This window comes from Hippocampus zosterae, chromosome 17 (genome assembly GCF_025434085.1).
Source record: "Hippocampus zosterae strain Florida chromosome 17, ASM2543408v3, whole genome shotgun sequence".
NCBI classification, from domain to species: domain Eukaryota; kingdom Metazoa; phylum Chordata; class Actinopteri; order Syngnathiformes; family Syngnathidae; genus Hippocampus; species Hippocampus zosterae.
Genome location: NC_067467.1, coordinates 2,914,459 through 2,937,112, shown reverse-complemented (window position 1 = coordinate 2,937,112; position 22,654 = coordinate 2,914,459). Strand labels below are relative to the sequence as shown.

The 22,654-nt window shown below is 44.1% G+C and overlaps 1 protein-coding gene across 2 annotated transcripts in view; it reads right to left on the bottom strand.

The window, feature by feature from the left end:
• Window positions 1–22,654, bottom strand: part of LOC127589909 (protein kinase C beta type) — a 47,298-nt gene that overhangs the window by 23,990 nt on the left and 654 nt on the right. For both annotated transcript variants that reach the window (XM_052049244.1, XM_052049243.1), the window contains exons 2-7: window positions 21,837–21,868; window positions 9,679–9,761; window positions 5,853–5,964; window positions 5,302–5,430; window positions 2,330–2,486; window positions 1,284–1,418 (exon numbers count right to left, since the gene is read on the bottom strand). In XM_052049244.1, coding sequence (XP_051905204.1) covers window positions 1,284–1,418; window positions 2,330–2,486; window positions 5,302–5,430; window positions 5,853–5,964; window positions 9,679–9,761; window positions 21,837–21,868 — 648 coding nt within the window. The remainder of the gene's footprint in view (window positions 1–1,283; window positions 1,419–2,329; window positions 2,487–5,301; window positions 5,431–5,852; window positions 5,965–9,678; window positions 9,762–21,836; window positions 21,869–22,654) is intronic.

The window sequence follows — 22,654 nt, the reverse complement described above, 5'->3', positions numbered from 1 at the left end:
ATTTAGCAATTCCCTCTCCTTCATGGTAATCTCGCAAAGCCTGACAGAGGAGTGAAGACGCTTCTCATTTCGCCCAATCGATGGAAGACAATTTCACATTTGGTCCATTACGGGTGCCGCGTTTGACTCCTCGGAACTCGGCAAACAGCCTCTATGTTCACGCTCAATTACACTGGGGAGGATTTGAGTGCCATATGGCCTTTAGCGCTTGTAATGTATTTGTAATATACGTCTTGAATTATTTACACGGGATTTGACTTTTTTCAGTTTCATTTTCTGGTGGAATGGCAACGTTTTTTTTTTTTTTTTTTTTTTTCTTGGTACCAAACGGTCCACATATCACCTCAACTCACTCGCGGAAACTTACCGCGTGTTTTCCAGGCACCCAAAAAAATTCATTCAAGGTTATTTAGATTGATCGGCTATACTGCATTAAAACAAATCAATATAATACTGAGAATTATTGAAGCACGAATGAATCGGCACATCTAATAGATTGCCTTTTTGAAGAAAATGAGCCTTCGGAAGTTTGAAGTCAGACGATTTTGGTGCAAGGGAGCATCATTGAATAAGTGCAGGCACCTTCAGCGACACGAACGTGCCAAGGTCATTCTGGATCTGAATGTTGTCACCAAAAAAAAAAAAAAAAATGCCAACATTTCAAAACCATTTCTCAGCTCCACACGACTAACTGCATGATAATTAATATATATATATATATATATATATATATATATATATATATATATATATATATATATATATATATATATATATATATATATACAGTATATACACAAATGAGCATAACGTACATGAGCGGATTTTTGTATTTGAATCCTCCTGACAGACATGTACTGGAAATAAAAAAGCTTTGTCAAATGCTTGGCTTTTTTTTTTTTTTTTAAGATACCCGCCATAATGGAAAATAACAATATAAAGTGATTTTTTTTTTTTTTAGCTCCGAAAAGCAGATGTTACTTCTATGTCAAAACTGCCTCCGGCATCTCCAGACCACCATTTTGCCGCAAATGCTGGCATCTCATTAAACGCCCTGACAGTAGTGTCAGCAGAAATGAAGGGATGAAAGAAGGCTGGAACGGGTGAGAGAGAGAGAGAGAACACGGACGAGAGAGAAAACAAGCAATAAAGTGGCGGAGGGAAAGACGCTTTGTCACAGAGTGTCACCACGGTAAGAAGGGCCCAAACCAAAAGCCGTTCTCCAACAGCGCGCTAACGAACAAGGTCACCTTCGCTCTTCCCTTCCTCTCCCTCCGTCTTACCATCCATCCACTCCCTGTTTTTGCAGCTCCGAGATGCCGAAGGACAGAGATCCCATGAAGTCATTGCGGCTGGTCAGGTCCCAATCCCACGCCTCCACGGAAAGACGGCGGTCCTTATCGCACTCCTTCAGGTGGCTTGAAGAAATAAAAACAATGCCCATCAGACAAGGATCAAGGGGACTCGCTCTCATCTAGTTTCGTGGCCAGCGGCCAAATCCAACATTGATATTTGCCAAGACTTACTCCACATATAGCTTGCATTAGTCCTCTCACCTTCTGAGTCTGTGTGTGTACAATACACAAAGTGTGTTATTTTCATCCTCATTTGGCATATCTGTTGCAACATATCATGCAACGAGGGTTTTTTTTTTTGGTTGCAGTTTTTGCTTTAAAAAAAAATCGTTTTTTTGCATTTTAATTTGTTTAACTTCCTTATCAAATTGGAACCTATATTTTTTCCCCCATTTTTTTTCGATGATAAATATTGTCCCAAAAATATATGGTCAACCACCATTTGGTGTTCAACAGCTCATATTTAAACATTCTATATTTTAGCCTATATTCAAGCCACACACAGTGATTAAATATTGTTTATGCTCTCTTTTTTTTTTTGTCTTTTTAGTCATGCAAATTAATGCCCCAATATACCCCCCACCCCCACTCCCCTCAAATGATTCATAATTTAAGACCGTCTTCTTCTAGGAGAGCCGCGATGATGATTTATTAAGTACATAACTGGATTCAGCGGCAGGAAACAACCCCAAAAGCAAAGTTTTATGAATATAAGACGCCAGATGTTGTTATCTGAGCGCCAGCGGTGACATACACTTGGAAAGCGTAATGTAATGCCTTTTAAAAGACTGCACGGAGCGAGTGAGGGACTAAATGAGGAACACAAGATGAAAGAGGAGGCAACCGATCATGTTGGGAGAGACTGATGGAGGCAGATGAGAAGAAAGGCAGAGATAGAAAAGCAGCACTAATTAATAGATGGGTGGGGGGGGGGAATGATCAAGGGTGGTGTAAAAAAGCAAAAAAGGCCTTACAATTTAAAGGTTTCATTCCAGACGGGGTTGAGGCAGCACTTAATGGTCTTGGTCTTCTGTTTACTTTCGCTGCGAGGATCCGGGATCAGTTTAAGCTTCACGTACGGGTCTGAAAGACCGTTGGGATCCATCGGGACAAGATTCCTGGCCTCTTTGACTGGAAGGAGAAAGAAAAATTGATCTATGGTTAAAAAAAAATTGAAAAAGGGAAAATATCAAGATGATCACAAATGAGTCCGTCAGATGCCAAGAGAACTGTGGAAAAAATGAGTTTTGGCTTTTGCTAATCAAGCACGAAAATGACTTACTATGAAAACAATCCGATTTGGAGAAAGCCAATAACTGCCGATATCGACCGTTTACGCTTCCGTCACAGTGTCCAAAGGTAATCACATGCAACATTAAACATCATTTAACAGTCTGTTTTGTGGGCTCGTCGATTGTCTGGAGAGAAAACAAAGTGGGATCATCGCCATGATACGGAACTTGACCTTTGCAGCTCCTTGCCCACAATCTTTCCTTCAAAGAATTTCTAAAGTCATCCAAAACTACAATTTGCGGGCAAAAGTATTATCAAGACAGTCCTCGTGGCATAAAATGCCGACATTTACGTCTATCAGTCGATCAAATAAACATTTCTCTCCTGTATGCAACCTCATATTTAAAAAGCAACACAAAAGTAGCACATTTCAAAAAAACAGGTGATTCAAGAAGACGCAAGGTTTGATTTGCCAGCGTGCGGGCGGGCAAAGCGGGATGTTGGACTACACTCTGAGAGGTGAACCACAGCATCGCAGGCCCCGATAGCCAGAATGAAACCCTCAGCGGAGCCGACCAATAAATATTAGATGACGCCTGTTAAAGTGACCAGCAAATTCTTGCGATAAAGAGGGTAGCATGCCAAAGAGTCTCATAGGACTCTGACAGGAAATAGAACGGGGGTCTATGTGTGCTTTATATGCTTGGCTGTTGTTTATTTTAATGCGTGTAATGGAAATATGATTGCTCGTGTATTGCGGTATAGAGTAAGTGCGCTAACTCGTAGGGATACGGTAATGACACCAGGTATCGTATCGTATTTTTAGGTATTGGGTTCTTTCAGAGGCTGTCGATAGCAGCCAGCGATACTTCAGGCAAAGAAAATCTGGCCAGTATGTCCTCCTCAGCTGTAGTTGGCGCTATACTGCAGCAGTTTGACACATCGGCAAATCATCATCTGCATCACAAAGAACGTTTTTTTTTTGTTAAAAATATTTTGTCATTATGATAAATGAAACTTTATATATCAGAAGTACTGGTTGAGTATCAGTACTCTGTATCATCGTTTACTCAAAGAATACTCGAATCGGTATCAGTATGAAAAAAAAATGGTATTGAACTGATAGACGTATCAGTTCTCCGTATTACTCAAAGAATACTCGTATTGGTACCAGTGTGAAAAAAAAAGTGGTATTGAAGATCCCTCTTAAAATGCGATCGAAATAATTACTCAATATATGCACTTGATTCATCTTTCTGATGTCAGACTGCGTTACGAGTTGATGAGCCCGCGACTTCTGCGGGTGTCGCGGCAGCACCACGAAATGAGGATAACTTCTAAAGCCACGGTCGTAAGACCGCATTTCCCCTGCTGGTCTCCTTGAGCCAAGCGCTCGACTCCCCCTCCATGTCCATGGATGCTGTTCTGCCACCACATTCAGCTTTGATCTCCCCGAGAGGCAAAAGAGTGACCTAAAAGTGATCAATAAAGTGTTACTTTGCACTCTTGCCCGCTGCTTTGAATGGAGCTACATGGCGCTAATGCATTTCTCGGCGCAGCTGCCGTTTCCAGCAGTCTGCAATGTTGAGGTGCTCAGCCATTTCTGGTGCTTTAACAGCCGGTTCCCAGTCCTCTGCTCCCTATCTCACTGCAATGAGGGGTGGCAGCAGCTGGTGTGTACTTACTGACCCCTGTCTATGCAAATAAGTATTGCAACAGTGCAAACTGTGAAAAGGAATAAAGTAGAGGCGAGCCAACAAGGCCTTCTCTGCATTTGTTCCATCCATCCATCCACCCATGTAAACCGCTTATCCAATGCCATCAAATTATATTACTTGATTTTCGGGCGTTGCTCATGGCTGCACAGTTTCAATTATGTATGCACAATTTTCAGGACACATGCAATATTCCAATTCCGACCCTGTAACATGAGCAGCTGTGCCTGATGTTCATTCTTAATAGTGACCCATGATGGTCTACCTGCTTGAATACTTTTTGTGCTGTGAATGTCCTAATTTGATCTTTCTAAGTGTTTCTAATAAACAGCTTGCTCACTCAGGTCAAGTAAATTCACTAAATACAGCTCCCAGTATGATGCAGTGCAGTTCTACACAAATGCAAATGATATCCACAATAGAACACGGTGTTACATTCGAAACTCCCACATGTAAATAAGAGAAATAACTAATTATTAAAAACGACACAATGCTGTTTTTAATGGCACTATAGCAGAGAGCAAGCATATCATAAATCTCTGCTGCCACCTAGAGGCTTTGCATGAGTGTAACATTTCCGTGAAGCTAACTTGGAGTATTGAGTCGCATGAGACATTTTACCGTCTCCTGTTAAAAATAGAATAAAGCACAAAAGAAAAAAGAAATGTCAAGTCATGACTGCTTAGAGACTACATAGCTGCCTAACCTTACTACGCATTTTATACATGTTGGTAAATCTCCATTTATCTTATCGACAATAATGTTAACTGGGGCATGTTAAAATCACAATTCCTGTTCGACATATAACGCGGTCCTGTCATGCATTAAAGACGTACACGTATTTGCATTGTGATTATATCGTACATATATTGCCGTGCTGTTTGGCGATTGTGTGTTCGGCATGAAATACTTTAAATAAGATGGAGGGTTTCTGTTAACTGTAATATAATAACTCTACCACTAGAGGGGGACATAACACATTTAATAGCCATCCTTACTGGTAACGGTGAGCACATTGGTCTTGATCTCAGCGCTAATGTAAATCCGCCCTCTCCTCTCAGTATGGTCCGTTCCACACAGACTCGGCACGTTGGCCACACAGCGCTTATGGATGTTCATCATACAGTCTGAAAGAGACAATATAGATCTGTGATCCCGGTACAAGTACAGTATATGCTGTTCGCAGACCGGCCACCATTTTTTAAAAAATTGCCAGTTGTAAAGCACTAGAATAAAATAACACGGTGCACTATTAAGAAATGGAGCAATCGGGAATGGTAACTACGCCTTATAATGCACCCATTATCATTTATGATCCTTCATGCGGCGTTAGCATCATTGCTACTTGCAAATGTGACTGATCATCTTACATGAATGGTGGAAAAAGCTTTGAAATAATTTATCTTGGCCTGGTATTATTTTTAACACAAGTAGACACACAGACATCAAGTAAATTTCAGAACATCGAATCATCATCATGTATGTGCTCCATGTAATCATAACCAGACACAAAACTTCAAGAATGTTTTCCGTTTCTGGTCGTACGTACGGTCACATCTCATGCCCTGGTGAATGAGGCCATACAGTAGAGAGCCACAATGGTCACAGAAAGTCGGACTGGAGTAGGTGTGGATCTTAAACTTGTGCTTCGCCCTCGGATCCTGCAGACAGAGAGCAATGTCAACATTTAATATCAAAAGCTAGCATCCTTGTGCAGACTTTCACCAAATGTTCAAAATCGATCACAGACTACTGTATTTGAATCATATTTTTGATTTTCTCAAGCGATAGAGCCAAGAAGCTGAGCCTCGAGTGGAAGTGGATGCACTGTACTTGAACCGTTTGACTTAAAAAGTCATCAATTCCTCATAATGGGGAACATGTTCCAAATAAAAATGTGACCAGTACGTCTGACTGATGATTCATAAAAAAAATGAGAAATGATCCAAATGCGCAATGCAAATGACAAGTGTGGTATGACATGGGTATCAATTCCTCTTTTTAGAACACCTGTAAGGCATAACTGGGGCAGAAAATGGTTCTATTTCCGTCGAAAGAGTGTGTACGAGAGAGAGAGAGAGAGGCGCAACCATTGGCATCCACGCCCGCATATGATTGAATGTTTTTCTTTGACGCTTGCCACTCAAATTAACAAATGAAGCGGCTATGTTATTAATGGAACTTGAATGTTCAGACAAAACACACACACACACACACAATTTCCATAATCACTGACAACATATGATTAATATGATGTGAGCAGGTGCATTGTAGAAGTTCCAATACATCAAATATTGAACCAAGCTAAGGTTGCTATCTGGTCACTAAGGATGTCTGAGGGAACGAAAGTGACCGTTCAGTGCGTAACATGATTAAAAGGGACACATGGTACACTTTGGTGAAATCTTTCAGTTATTTTAAGCCCCCAAAACATGCAAATTGATTTCTTCCCATCCTCCTGGAAAATTGTGTTGAAATTAGATAGCTGCTGCCCGAATTCTACGCAGCCTCCGCAAGGTTTGCTCACAAGTGTGTGCATGCGCTTCTTGTTACGCCTAAATGATTGTGCGGCTGCCTGTGATTTCCTTTGCGTGGGTGGAGAGGCGCATCTGGGCGTATTTTTGTCTGTCTTGATTCTCATCTCTTCTCAAGGGCGACTGTACCTTCTGCAAGGTTGTTTTTTTTTTCCCTCTGCAAAATGAAAAAGCGATGTTGTTGCAGTCGTATTGAAAGAAATGGCAGCCGTGCACAAAGCGATCGCAGGGAAGGTGAATATGAAAACATGAGTTACTTAAGGATGATGCTGATAAAAAAAAAATAAATGATGATGACTAACACATCCATTTGTCAAATCGGACTGAATGTAAATATGCGTACAAATATGCTCCAGGCTGAACCTAACGTGCTCAGCACCCGTCCAAAAAATGTCATTTTTTGGTTTAGCGGGATTGCACAAAACATACTTTTTTGAAAACAATTTCCATCGATTCAACAGTCACGTTTCACTACACGAGTGCTACAGGACCACCCACGCACTTTGCGACTTTCCATTGTGCACGCTCCGCTTTTGATCATTTTTTTGGCTAAACAAATTTTAGTGTGGATGTAGCTTCCCGTTGCAAACGAGTTGACAACCTTGAGACGTCACGCATATATCAGACTACTTACTACAGTGGATAGGTTGGAATTTCGTTTCCCAGATGCACGCTTTTATCACTGCGGAACTATTGGTTCGGGGGGGGGGGGGGGGGGGGGGTTTATATATATGTACAGTACATCGACTTAGTTGGCGTTTTTTCCCCACACAGCCCCAAGTAGCATTATCAGGCTGAGGACCTTGAATGTAGGTTTCATTAGAGCCTCATCTCATCCCTCGACTTGTCTCCAAGGACAAATATTCTATTAACCCAGATCTATAATTGACTTCTTCTTTTAAACATAACATCGTTGCGAGACCGAGGAAAATGAGAGGGGGTGGGGGCTTCACACTGTTAAGTGGGCGACAACGTAACCGATGATGCGCAGTAAATTTTCAACAGCTGCAGTAATTGCATTGCCCTTGACAAACGGTTGGCCTTGCCCCACGGAAAACCTCCGCCTCTTCAACCCCGAAGGGCGTACGAGGGACGAATCAATCGAATGCGGTGTTTGAAACATGCCGGTTGAAAGGGGTTTTTCTTAAAATACTGTAAGTCGAGGGTCAGGAATTATAGCATACTTTACAACATCTATTTTGTGTGTTGATGAAATGAGCCTGGTTTGAGGGCCTTGCCTGGTTTGAGGAGCACCCTGACTTTGCCGTTCCTGTTAGTTTGTAAATGCCTTGAGGTGCGCATCGAGTTGCCTTGTGTATGAAGTCTGCTCGTGTATATAAACATTTATATAGACATATAACATTGTCTTGCTTTGCCATTCCGGGCAAGTAGGATTCCATTTTCGAACTCCCTCTCACCTTGCATAGTCAGAGGAGCAGGCTACCTGTTTAAATTCACATCAAGTTCGAAAAGGAAGCTCGCCTAGATTAACCCAGCGTTGGAACTGAGGTCATAAGTCCACAAACTCATTAAGAAAATGACACGGTGGGGCCGGTAAGGCCCCGTAATTAAGAGCAGCCCACCCCCCCCCTGCGGTGGACTGGCATTTAAATAGAAATAGGTGGAGGCGACTGCAGAGCGGGTGACGGTTGGAGAGCTATTCGGGTGCAGGTGATTGGCAGTTCTATCATCGCTGAAAACCTTCAAGACAAAAGCAAACAACTCCGACGGCAATCAGTGGCCAGGAGCATTTCAGCAAATTAAGCTTTTGAAAAGCATTTGAGCATTTTCTCTCGGGCGGGGGTTGAATACGTGTACTTGTCAGACTGAAGGGTCCTCCTGAGGGAAGAAAGGACTTGGAAGTTAAAAGACCCTTCGGGTTCTTGAAAGGATAAAGTTGACATTGATGAAAGCACTGTGAAGATGTGGAAGGGAACGCCTCAGCGTTCCCATCGGAAGTGCAAATGAGAAAGCCCGGCTACATTTTAAGACTGGAAATCAAAGCAAGGAGGCTACCTGTCAGCTCTTTCAAAGCCTACGCTACTTCGTAATAAAAGTAACACTTAATTGCACTTCCTGTAAGAGCGACTCGAGGAGGCAAAAGCCATGATTAAGAATCTATTACGCCGGCTGGCTGGATTCATTTTGAGAATGGAACAGTGAACCCTATAATAAAGTTGGAAAAAAAAAAGTTAATTTATTGCGCACCGCTAACAAAATGTCTCATAACCTTTGTGTAATCATATCGTCGATGCGCATCCCGAACTAATGAAACTCAATTTCACATTACAAGTCATTCGATCTGTCCAAGTTTGTGTAGATCTGCTCTTTGCAAGTCATAAACGATTACCGGACATCAAAAGTTGGAGTACTTTTTCCCCAAAGGTGTTTGATGGACCTTCGTAAACTGTTCACAATAAATTGGAATTTATTTATTTTTTAAAAAATTGAAATTCATAATGCTCAGAATGCCTCAAGCGGAAGTCCAGGGTACTTTTTTTTTAGTGTGTGGCACTCCACAGAGGGTCATGATTCGATTATTTCTCAAGCTCATTCAGCCCTCGCTACTACTAGGCCACATGTCTGTGTGGTATATTCTGGATGGGCATTTACTGAAACGAAGAATGAACAACAAAATAAAACCAAAAAAAAAAAAAAAAAAAACTTACTTTTCAGCTTACCTGTGGATGAAAGGACAAGATCCACAGGAAGGAAAAAAAAATAACGCTTTCACATATACATAGCCCGAGTGTGTAAACAATCCTCATTTCTTGCCGTTTTCTTCGTGTAGCGGAGACACGCAAATTCACACACAAGCGCCCGTTTGTGGGTCATACTCACATCTGATGCGGGACCTTTATCCGCTCCTGGGCAGGAGAACGTGACAAACTCATGGCAACGTTTGTGCACCACGAAACAGCACACTGTGGGGAGAAAAAAATAAAAAAAGTTCTGTAGTGAGTCAGTTTCGGTTGGGCCAAAATAATCAAGTAAGGTGAACGGGTCTCCTCGATGACCGCCTATCGCTGATGGTAGCAGCACACCCACACTTTTTTTTTTTTTTACCTGTGTCAAATATATGTACTGTATATGTATTTTCTTTGGGGGGGGGGGGGGGGCGGGGGTATCGAGCCACTGAAGAAAAAGGGCAGGCTGCAACATGGCCAGCGGGCCGGACGTCGGAAAGCCCCGCTGTATTCGATACTCAGGAGGAGACTCGACAAGAGCGATGATGTGCGATGCTGTTAAATCTGCCATGTACCTCACTTATTAAACGCCTTCCAGTGGGAAATGTACAGAGGCGTCCGTCTTATTAACGCCCACACACTCTTATTGTCAGCCCTGCGCCACTGAGCCATCGTCAGCCACTCCGGGAGAAGTGCTTCATGCGCGAGGCTGCAAATGCAATAGAAGATGTCGCGGCACTCCGCTTCCTATTTTAACAGAAGAACGGATATGAACAAAGAACGCTTTTTGTTTTGGCGTACTTTATTTGAGATATTTTTGAAAGTAAACAACATCTTCTAGATGCGTGGACGTGTAGACAACAGCTAGTGTTCCTGAAACGCATCAAAAGCCTCGATGCCCGCCGTCCCCATCAAACTGATCAACGTCAGATCGGCTGGCGGGCGTGACGAGGCCGGTTGGCTAAAAATAAGCTTGCGCTCCGAGAGTGGTCGTAACGCGCTACATTTACTCCACTACTTTCACTTTTGGGATGAAATTGTACTTGTTGGAGACACGCGTTGAACTAGTGTACATTCCGCTGGCTACTTTAATTTAGCGGACAGGCTAGCAACAAGATCAGCTACGTCACACGCTATCATCCAAAGAAGGTCTGCCAAAAAAAATGGCCACATTTCTGCCTACAAGAACCTCCTCTCAAAATTGAGAAAATGTATGTGTGTGCTCACTATGCTGAGGTTTGCCTTGGACATTTTCGAAGGATCGTTAAAAGCCAACAAAAACAAGTTCAAAGTGACCACTGTATTACATGCGCTGTAAATACACGTAGTAAACAACAGAGGGCAGTGTTGCGGCCAAAAGTCGTTCCAGAGTGACGCCTCTCAATGAGGGACGCACTTTGTCATACATAGTTTAAAATAGTCTTTGTGATTTTACCTAATAATTTTTCAAAAAAATGTTTGCCAATGACACTGCCGGGTTTTGTAACAATCACGCCGGTCTCTTTAGGCATAAAGAAAGTGATACCCAACCCGCACTGATTGGCGAATATCATTAAAAAGCAAATCTTTTCTTCATCTCGCTCCATCACACACACACACACACACACAGTCATGTGCACCTCAATGGTACTTGACTCCCACGCAATTTCCTCCTCTTTGGTCACACCTCCCCCTCAGTGATATGATACAACACACGTATCGGACCACCCACTCATCGCAGTCATATCGCAGATTGAATACACAAAGCGAGGGTGGAAGGAGGCAAGGAAGTAGGGAGGGAAACGGAGAGCGCTCTACGCACATATTGCTTGGAGGCAACTGCTCTTTTGGAGGACCACTTCTGCCAAATCCTTTACCCAAACACAGATTGTATTGCAAAAAATAGAACCGCGCGCCGTGCAACGAAAGGACCCTTGGGCCAAAACAAACAAAATATCATTATATAAATGTGCCATAACAAAGAAAAAAAAAAATGTACGTACTGTAATGTGGTTTAAATGCAAATCTCGGTTCATATGCAAACTACGAATGTTGGATTGGCTTCATAAATGTTCATGAAACCGAGTTAATAGTAACACGAGCATGTGTTGGCAGGAAGACAGATACAGTATGTTCCGGAATAATGTGACTTCCTGACCCCGTGGTGCCCTCCTGCTCTGATCCGAGTCCGACATTCATTATTCATCATCAACATCAAGCAGTCATGGGAAACGCACATTATTTACAGAACAGACTCGCGCCCACAAATATGCGGTTCATTTTGAGCGTATTGCAAGACCCGTTTGCGAAAGAAAAAACGGCACCGTTTGCAAATTCTCCACTCACTCCAAATTTCACCCATAATATATTTTCTGCTGAATATTTTTTTAGCAACCTTTATTTATGGTGATGCCGATCATGAACGCTTGGCGTTCAAAATCGGTTCTCAGCCAGTGGGGCGCGATCAATTAACAATAAGGCAGCACAATATTGATCTTTCATTTCTATCGCTGTTCATGTTTGGACTTGCTTATAAAGTCCGTTTCAGGGGAAAACAGACCTCCAAAAACATTTTCATGGTCGACTTTTAAACTCAATGCACAACCTCCCCCCTCACTTAATATTATTACATAATGCCTGGTTTGTCAATCAATATTAAAGTCCTGTTGCACTCAAAGCGAACAGAGCTATGAAAAGCGAATGCAAACACAACGTGAAGAAAAGAAAAAAAAAGTGTCTTTGGCATGAAGTACAAACGACGAAGCCACGTTAGCTCATCTTTGAACCAAGAGCCCCAACCGACTCAACTATCAGCATTTCGCACAAATTTCTCTCAAAATGCTCATTATTTGAAAAGATTACGCAAGCAAAACTAGGATTGGGGACTTTGTCACTGCTTGGCCAAATGTGAACTAAAACTTTGGTACGCTCAGATGCTGCTTTCTGTTTTAATTGCCGCTGTGTCTGTTTTTTTTTTTATCGTTTCCTTTTTCCAAAGCACCCCCCCTCCCCCATCATATTTCTTTCCTTTCTATCATTCCCTACTCTGTACCACTGCTCTCATATATTCTCTCTATGAAATGTTGGCAGAAGACCAACGTTGCACAGCATTTTCCACTAATGAGCTACCAGAATGTTGCGCGTGCGTGTGGTGCATGTGAAAAGCGAGAGAGCGATGCCATGACACGGAGCCCGGCGATGGCCCAGATTTAGAAATCACGTCAATGCAAAACACACCAGCTTGTGTCGCTACAGTATGGATCGCAACAGTACCACCCTCGCATCCGTCGCTGCTTCGCTATTTGAATTCGGACCCGCTGGAAATTTAGTTTTGCCGACCACAGTTGGGCAAAGGACAACAAACTTGTGAATTCAAATCACGTCTTTTTTTTTTTTTTTTGGAAGTACATTGCCAAATAATATTAAGAATAAATATATTAATGGTATCACGGATTTATGGCACATTTCATAGCCAGCGTAACTCAATATCTATCCATCACCCGGTGTTATGGAAAGTACATTTAAAAGCAGTCCCACAGTTGAAGAGATTTAAAATGCAAAGTAAAGAAATTCTAAAAAAAAAAATAGCTGAATAAAATGAGGCAACCTGGTAGTCCAGTGGTTAGCACGTCGGCTTCACAGCGCAGAGGTACCGGGTTCGATTCCAGCTCCGGCCTCCCTGTGTGGAGTTTGCATGTTCTCCCCGGGCCTGCGTGGGTTTTCTCCGGGTGCTCCGGTTTCCTCCCACATTCCAAAAAGATGCATGGCGGGTTAATGGAACACTCTAAATTGTCCCGAGGTGTGAGTGTGAGTGCGAATGGTTGTTCGTCTCTGTGTGCCCTGCGATTGGCTGGCAACCGATTCAGGGTGTCCCCGCCTACTGCCCGAAGACAGCTGGGATAGGCTCCAGCACCCCCCGCAACCCTAGTGAGGATCAAGCGGCTCGGAAGATGAATGAATGAATAAAATGAGTAAAAGTGTAAAATCAAGATTTTCCATCACATGATTTAAAAAAATACTTTAAAAGAAGGATAGCAGGTAAATTTGTGAAGAGGTGGTGGTTCACCCGAGAGTAATGTGCATTATTTTGTATCTGGGCTTTAGGATCCAGTGTTGGGAGTTTTTTTTTTTTTTTTTTTTAGGCGGCGTAACAGATTAATAGCCTTTCGGTTAATTTCAATGGTGGGGGGGGGGATGATTTGGATATACGTATAAATCTTGGCCACAAATTCAACTCATAAGTCGAGGTATCACCGAATAAGGAGGACTCGAGCCCAAATGGCTTCAAAACACCCCCAATGACAGGTTGAACAGAAAAGATCATTCCTTCCACTGGTGGCCAGCGCCTGAACATGACGACGGCCTCCACCAGATCTTCATCCGTGTCTACAGTGCTTGGCAGCGTTCTTTTATTTTATTTTAAGAAAGCGAGTGAAGAGATGAGACAGACTGCTGCTCACATGTCGTGCTCTTCTGACTGTCTCGCTGAGGAAAAAAAACACTCCGGTGAGCAAGGTGGGTAGACACCGATACAAAAGCGGACAAGGAGCAGGGCTGATAAACGGGAGGTAGAAAGTCAATAGTCCAAACAAAATACGACATTCTCCCTGGGTCTGTGTGTGTGTGTGTGTGTGTGTGTACGGGCTTATATAAGGGGGTTGAACAGCCTACGCTACAGTATAAATAAATACCCGCAATGCTTGTGAAGATGGGAGAAGGGTCAGAGTGATTCAGCACACCCCGATCATTGCCTCCTCTTTCCCTCCCTCACCGGAATCCACCCATCGTCTCTCCATCCCAATCTCTGACATGGCAGCTCTCATTCTTTTGTGTTATTTTCAAAAGGGGAAATCACAGAGGACTCCGCTTGGCAGGCCAACTGCGACCTCCGATCAACGAAAATGCAACGACTGTAAACAAAGAAACAACAACAAAAATGGAGAACAAATGCACCATTTCGAGTCTTGGAGGCTTTCCGAAGAGCTCTGTCTTGGTTTGGCGGAGGCTCTATTTGCGGCTAATGGTACAGACTCGCTTGATTTCTTTTTTTTTTTGCATCTCCATCCCATTCAGCAACTTTCAGCGACTCAGTTTCCCGTTCACGTTGACCCACTGCGACGCTTTTAAAAAACCTGCTACGCGTCGATCTAAATCTGAGCGACGGCATTCGGATATTTGATACATGGACTTATAAGCGGGCATTTCATTCTATTTCAGCATCCGCATAAAACCGACCTCTGTTCAAGAATCGATTGACTAGGTTCAAAGTCTGAATTTTTTTTTTGGTGGGTCAAGAGCAGAGAACAATCATTCCTCGACGGTCGATGCCGTCGAACCGTGATGCCCGACGTGAGATTACTTTGGGCTTACTTTCTTTTGAATCATTTTTTGTGCATCGGCGCAGAAGAGCAATACACCCCGAAAGGTTCCATCAGTTTTATCTTATGCGCTTGGAATTTCATTTTGAACGGACTGCTGACAATTTCCCTCCTTTCAAAAGTACGTTGGGCTGTTTTTGTTCTTATGTTTGTCTGGATGCAAATAAAATGTGTTGCAATGCTATTTTTTTTATATTTCCTTTAAGAACAGCATTATAATACTGCTAACCGTGACACCTTTAGTAGCCCCCCCCCCATCACCACCACCCCACCCATCCACACACACACACACAACTTGAAAAGTTGCTCTCCGCTCTCCTTCCGTTTGTGTGAGCGTGGAGGGCTCTTAGTTTCCTCTTAAACCAGCAGTACACTCCAGCCTCCGCAGCGCGACCTGAACATGTCCAGCTGAGCGCACACACGTGCACACACACGGACCTCTTCTAGTGTAAAAATCAGCTTTGGACCACTGTTCTGCCCTCCTCCCTCACACTTGCCATGCAACTGGCACCTTGTGACTTCATTGACTCCCCCCGCAAAACTGTCGCTGCCCGTTTTGAGGAACACGGTAAGAAAATCAAACGGGAGGATTGGGGAAAACGCGATCATTAGAAGAGCGCAGGAGATGACGATAGCGCTGATGGCGGGTCATTTGCTGGAGAAAAAGAGTAATAAGCGAGACTTGATCAACTGGGGGGAAAAAAAATGTTGAAGACGGCTGGAGAAAAAGCTGCGAATCCGAAGTAACAAACTAAAAGGGATTTGCTAGTGAGTCAATGGAAAACAAATCATAGGTGTGATATGAAAACTCCAAATTGAACATAAATGGAAAAAAATTGTGTACATATTGTCAGGATTCCTTTCAGAAATGTTGGGGGGCGGGGCTATAAATTCACTTTTTCCCCAGAATTGGCTCCCAGTTCATCTGATTATTGTCAATCATCTCTATACAAGCCATTCTTGATGCTGCTTCTGTTCAATTCTGTTCTTTTATCATCTTTTACAAATAGCCCGCTTGCAATGACATTGTCAGTTAAATATTAACCTCGCGACCCACCCGAAATTGTCGCCATTTTTTCCCCCAGCGTTGGCTACTTGAAAGCCAGTGGCGTAATCATCGGTCACCACATTGGGTCTATTTTATTTATTTTATTTATTTTTTGTCATTGGATAAGTCAAACGACCCAAGGTGAAAAATAAAACATACAAAACATGGGAGGAAATACAGGGGGGGGGGGGGCGTGAGCGCTCTTGTGTCTACTGTATACAGTAAATGCGTGCTGCAGCTTGGCAGAGCAGGGCAACGTCTAACAACAATTCGCTCGATGCTTGGCAACGGACCAGCGCTGTCTGGCTGTTGTTTTGGGCTTCTAACGTGTGCAGTTGGGCGCGTTATATCACTCGCTGCACGACGGAGAAAAAAAAAATGCTACCGGTGGAAAACATTGAGTCAACTTGGTCACCGAAGCACGTGTAAGGAGGGGGGGGGGGGGGAAGTGGGGGTCATTCTAGAAAAATTCATGGCTTCAAAATGGTCCACTTCCGATGAAACGGACACTTGTCAAAATATAGCGACATATATTAGCCAACAAAAGGAGCAAAGGAGTTGATCCGATCTTGGACGTGCGTGCGGGGCAACGACGCGAGCGCAAAGGCAAATAAACGAGGAGGCGGGGATGTTAAAAGTGGTCCAGGTCCCTGTTGCTAGGTTACCGCCCGTCTATGAAAGGGTTAAAGTGTCTCAGGAGCAACGGTGACATAGTTAGCCGCTCTCCATCGGACGGGTGGACAATTGCCATAAATGTCAGCAGCAAGGACAAGTAAGCCCTCAGGAAGATGAGCATCAGCGCGTACAGTGACGGGGGTCTTTAAAATGTGGTTGGTCAAAGTCAAACAAAGGTGAGCGTCTCACCAACCTCTGCCTTTTATCAAAAGTCGTCAATGTACTTGACTCATATTGAAAATTGAAAAACGAGGGCTGTCAGTATGCTGCTGGAACTTAAAAGAGGAAGACATTATTGGAGGAAACTTTGGTCACCACAGTAGAGTGACTTGGTGGGGGAAAAAAAATGGAATTCTGTTTCAGGAACAACAAAAATGGGCATTGGTCTCGCGGAAATTCAAGCTTAAGAATCGACGTCTGATTATGCTCAGTTGGCAAAGGCACATACATGAGCTGGGCTGGAAAAGTCCATGCGGTGGAACTTTTGGAACATGTTGAAAAAAATCCGGTGAAAGGGTTTTAATTTGTACAGCGTCTGAAAACAGGACAAGGCAAAAACCATTACTGATGAAAAAAAAAAACAATATCTTGATGATAAGCAAGACTTTTGGAGAAATATTCTCTAGACTGACAAGACAAAAGTTGCTCTTTTTGGAAGCTGTACGTCCAGCTTCAAAAAAGTACACCATGCCAAAGGAGAAACCAGGTCGTGATCTGGGCCTGCTTTGCTCATTCAGGACCTGGACGACTTACTAGGTGCGATTACTGCAGCCGGCTCATCACTTCATCCACCTCAGAATGACCGTCACCCACAGCCCCCCCCCCCCCCCCCCCCCACTGTACCGTCTGTCATGCTTTCCACCCTCGCAGCTTTTGCAAGATCCTGGTTTTCCTTCCTGTTTTCTCTTCACACCCACACACTCGGTCCCCACTCCTCAATAATTCCATCCGTCCATCCATCCATCCCATTTGCCGTTGCTCTCAGTGGAACACTTGAGCTATTTATAAAATCATCAAAGCTCGCAGCTTGCAACGGCACAAGAGAGAAGGGGGTGGGGGGGGAGTGCGAGATGGGGGTGGGGGGGGGGCAAAAGCATAAAAGAAAGGAGCCCAGGGGACATTGACAAGTTCAAAAAAGATTGAGGCAATAGGAGAAGCCGTGTTGTTGTTGTGTGTCCAATCACAGAGGGAGAAGACGGCAGATCACAAAACGAAATCTGGGTAAACAAAAAAGAGGAAAACAAAACAGAAGCTATCCGCTCGCTCCCCTTTGCCTCGGGAACTCAATCGATGTTTGTGAGCGTGGGAGGCATGTTTTTTTTTTTTTTTCCCGACCCCGGTGCCCACACAGGTTCGAGCTGCGGAAGCACCTGAGATGTGAGAGGCACTACCGATCGACAGCAACTGTTCACTTAGTCATTTGAACCCGGACGGGGCTTGGCAAAGTCATATTTTAAGAATCCAGAGGAAGTGTGGGCACCGTGCCCACCAGCGGCGCCGCGGTTAATGGCAAACACAGGAGACGGGGCGATTAAACTTCAAAGACGCTCTTTGTCGGAAGGAAGAAGAAACAGACCTTCAAAATAAAGACTGAAAAGAAGAAGAAGAAGAAAAAAAAAATCGACTGAACGTGTGTGTGCTAGTAGCTGAAGCAATGAACGCATTGATGGGCTTGTTTTAAGTGCGCTTCCACTCCCACATCATTTATCTCGTCTCGTTTCTGTACCACTTCCTGCCTGTCCATTATCTCCTTTGCCGGAAAAAATAAATAAATCTCATCCAACTCCGGCTGGAGTGTCGTTGCAGCATGTACCTTTCACACTCATTTCCCACCAGCTGCCTCGCTGGAGTTGCGCTATTTTTTTTTTGTTGTTGTTAATTTATTGTGGAACCGTCAGATTGCAGAAAGCGGCCGCTTCACTCACACAGAAGGATTTCCAAGAACATCCTCACAAATGACCCATACATAAAAATAAAAAAAAAGTAGTCTGTTATGCTATGCTGTGAAGGGATTACTTTTAGAACGTAAAGCGGCGTGAAATTCATGATGGAAATCCAGCATGTTTTTTTTTTGTTGGCTCTCAGAGGACACATCACATGTCTTCTGATCCTTGGAATTTCATTTTCCTGTCATCTTGCTTCCTACACCGTTTTGATATATTCTCCATCGTCCCCGTTGTGATTTTCACGCATCGGTTTGCCTTCAGGAGAGGATCCGCGAATGTCGAACACCCCCTGAAGACATACGGTGGGGAATTTGTCCACCCGCGGGTGTTTTTTATAGTTTTTATTTTTTGGGGGGAGTTTTTGGGGCCTTTTTCCTCGAGAAAAAAAAATCCTAGCCTCAACAAGGACACACTATTACTTAAAGTTGTCCGATATCAATAAAGGCAGGTGTTTGTTTGTTTGTTTGTTTTCCCAATATTGTCCACTATTTCACTTTGTTTTAGCCTTTTAATTGAATGACACCATTTGTCATTTATGAAAAAGTGTTTCTTTGTTTTTACAATATGATCAAAAGTTCCTTTTAGACTTGTACAACCCTTAATATTGTCCCCCCAATTTCCTTTTCGAGCTGAATTAACTTTTATCTTCTTTTGCAGCTCTTCTATAGCTCCATAACTCGGAACTCTTTCCAAGCTCCTTCACCAACGCCCCCCCCACCCCCACCCGCACCCCCACATCAGTCCCTCTTAAGCTCTCAAAAGGGAACATTTGTCCAGGATGAACGCACAGTTGGACCAGTGGAGGACACTTGACAGCCCTCTTAACCACTAAAACTCAATGTTAACACGGTCCTTTTAAAATTTCACACGTTAAAACACACAACACACACACACACACGTAACCAGTCGCAGCATGCGGTCACTCAATATGTTCTCACAGTTTGTAAGAGCGTTCAGCACATGTACTCGCAACACATCACAATGGGCCCGATTTCCAGATAGGGAGCACAAATACGCTCCGTGGCCTCATTTTTGGTTTCTGGCATTTCCCAAAAAAAATCGAGAGATGACATGGCCCTGCGCTACGTCAATCTATTTGCATCTACTCCTCCCAACAACGTTGGCGGATGCACTCCTGGGTGCATACGGTTTGAAGATCAGCTTCCACATCCATCTGAGAGCAATTGAGTCGGCGGCCATTTTTTTTTTTTTGCCTGCGGGCGGCAACCTTTTTAGGTTTAATCTGCCGTGTCGTATCAAAGACGTTTTACCAGCGGGGTTCCCGTTTATTTATTTGAATACATTCTGCCGGAATCGGACACAAGGAGAATTTGCGACTGAGCTGAGGGCCAGCGGCTGCCCACAAGCAGTGTCAAAGGCAATGTTGCTTTTGCGAACCAGCAAGTATCGTTGTCAGTGGATCCATTTCTCTGAGGAGCCTCCGTGCGAACCTTATTATCATCTCAAGTAATAAATAAACCGACGGGCAATCAAATCTCTCCAATTTTCTTCTCGTCTGAGACACAAATTGAGGAGGAGGACCACATTCTCACACTCGCTGCCGAATGCCCACTGCGGGCATGTCGGCGACTTGTTGACAGTAGCAACAATAGGAAGAAAGAGAAAGAATCAGACTGAAGCGGCAACAGCGGACACACACACACACGATACGAAAGCAAACTGTGCGCAAACCGCTAGACAAAGCATAGTTTGATTCCGATTCGCTTTTCAGAATCACAAACCTAAAATAGAAGCGACGAGATTGATGGGGTTGACGCGTGACCTCGTTTACCAGCCGCGTTCACACTGAGCAAAGTATCTCCTGCCTTTTGTATCTCACGCGTAGCATTCATGACATTTTTTTTTAACCTCGGATCAAAAGTTGTCCGATTACATCTTGAGAGAGTTCCTCATTTGCGCAGTCGCAGGGACGGCACATTTCAAATGTTGCCCTGTCATGCCTTTCAGTATTTGCTTCTACTTTTTTTTTTTTAAGTCAACGCGTTCGCAGTCCATCTGAAAGCATTCGAACGGCACAAGAGTTCATTTGCGCTTTTACCACCACACACCTCGTTTACGATGCTTTTGCGTCGCCTCATGAGCAAAGAAATCTATAGAATCTTTTTTTTTTCTCTCCTTCCATCCCAATCTCCAGTATAATTCCCAGTTACCCATCTCCGCCTACAACACTGCCTTCCTTTCCACGCAAACCGAGAACCCACGCCCCCCGCCCACCGCCCTCCCGCAGTGCAGCGGATGCATTCCGAAAGGACACGATTGACGCACCGCACATTGGCCCCGCGCTAATTATCAAGCCCTCACACCGCTGTGCCGAACAGCCGGCGTTGGCTGCTCGCGGCTTACGGCGTATCGGCAGTTGTGTTCCACTGTTGCTAGGAGATGTGAAAATCCTCGACTGCATCCGCTTGATGATAAAATAACATTTTAGATCGGTACGGCGCGGCCATATTATCGGCGACGCGAGTCCTTGTGCGTTTGTTAACATTTGCCAGCCGAAAAGAAGGGTTGACGGTTGTCCAGACGGGAGATGAGATGGGCACCAAAAGAAGAAAGCAGCAAAAAAAAAAATGCAACAGACGGAAGTATTTGACAGAAATACACAGAGAAGGCTCAAAGGAGATCAGAGCTGAATCGGTGCAGATTCTCACCCGTAGAACTGCGCACCCGCTTTTCTTGATCACACAGGATAGATACCAAGCAACAACTAACAGTCGTATACGCCATGAATGGAACCCCCCCCCCCAAAAAAAAAAAATGTCGGAAGAACGTTCTTCTCGAGATCGACAGCGCTCAGACAAAGTTGTCAAAGGGTGAAATTAGCATCGCAGCTGTTCATTCCCTCCAAATGTTTGAACCTCCACCTCCAGATTGACCCAATAATCAATTCCGGCCTCCGCTTCCACACTCGGTTGCCTCCACCGGCATACGGTTTGCACACGCCGCTTCCTTAACTCATCCGCCGTTGAGCAAACGTTCCCGTGAGCATCTCGACATTAGGATCTGGCAAATCTAAACGGGGTGTGTCACTTGCAAAAACTTGCTTTGCGCCGACTTCTCATGCGGCAACGGAAGCAAATGAGGGGGATTCGGTATGTTGCTCAAGGACACGGGGATTGAACCAACAACCTGGGAGACGACCACTGAGCCATGCCATTGACAATTGCTTGACATACGTGTGTCAATATATGTGCGACAAAAACTTTGAAATTGGGAGTGGGGAGCGGAAGGGGTCGTGGGGGGGCGGGGGGGTGGGGGGGTCTCCTACCTTGACATTGGAATCCTTGCTTGCCAAAACCCCTGTGAAGAGAAGACACACACAAATCACAGGTTGGAAAATTGTCCAGGCGTTGTCGCACACAATCATGCAAACCGATGTGTGTGGATCTTCTTTATCTATTATCTAAAATCTATTTTTTTTTTAATCTCCCATGTTGTGTGCAATCACTCAGCAATCTCATTGTTCTCGCTCATGCCACGCTTCTCCTGGCTCAAGTCTCAACCCCCCCCCCCCCCCATTATCAAATGAAAACGGCATCATCACGGGGCTTGCGTAATTGCGGCGTCGGGGATAACGAACAACAAAACTAAAAATAAAGGTCAATGCGGAGAGAGAAATTAATTCAATAAGTGGAGTGCCACCCTGGTGGGCCGAGGACATCGAAACGATCGGAGGGCGAGCGATCGAAGTGTCCCCGGTGGTTGTGTCGGCGGTTGAAGTCCTCGGTTACATTTGATTGTTTTTGTTGTGAAATACTCGCTTGGCCGTGGCATTCGCAGTCACTGGTCAGTGGCTGTGCCTCTTGTTCATCACATATCGGAAAAAGGCGGTCCGTGGTCCTCGTACTCGTATTCTATATTCTGTCCAGAATGGTAAGACACGGCAGCGTACTACAAGGACTAGGATGAACTAGTAAAATGGCTACCTAGTAAGACGATTCAGCACAAGAGTAAAACGGCCGTCTTAATATCTAGTTGGTGGGGGGGGGGGGGGTCTATTACATTGCCTTCAACCAGTAGGATAAGGATCGAACTAGTATACATTGATCTTAGCCGGATATGAACGATGGAAGTGATTCCGTACTA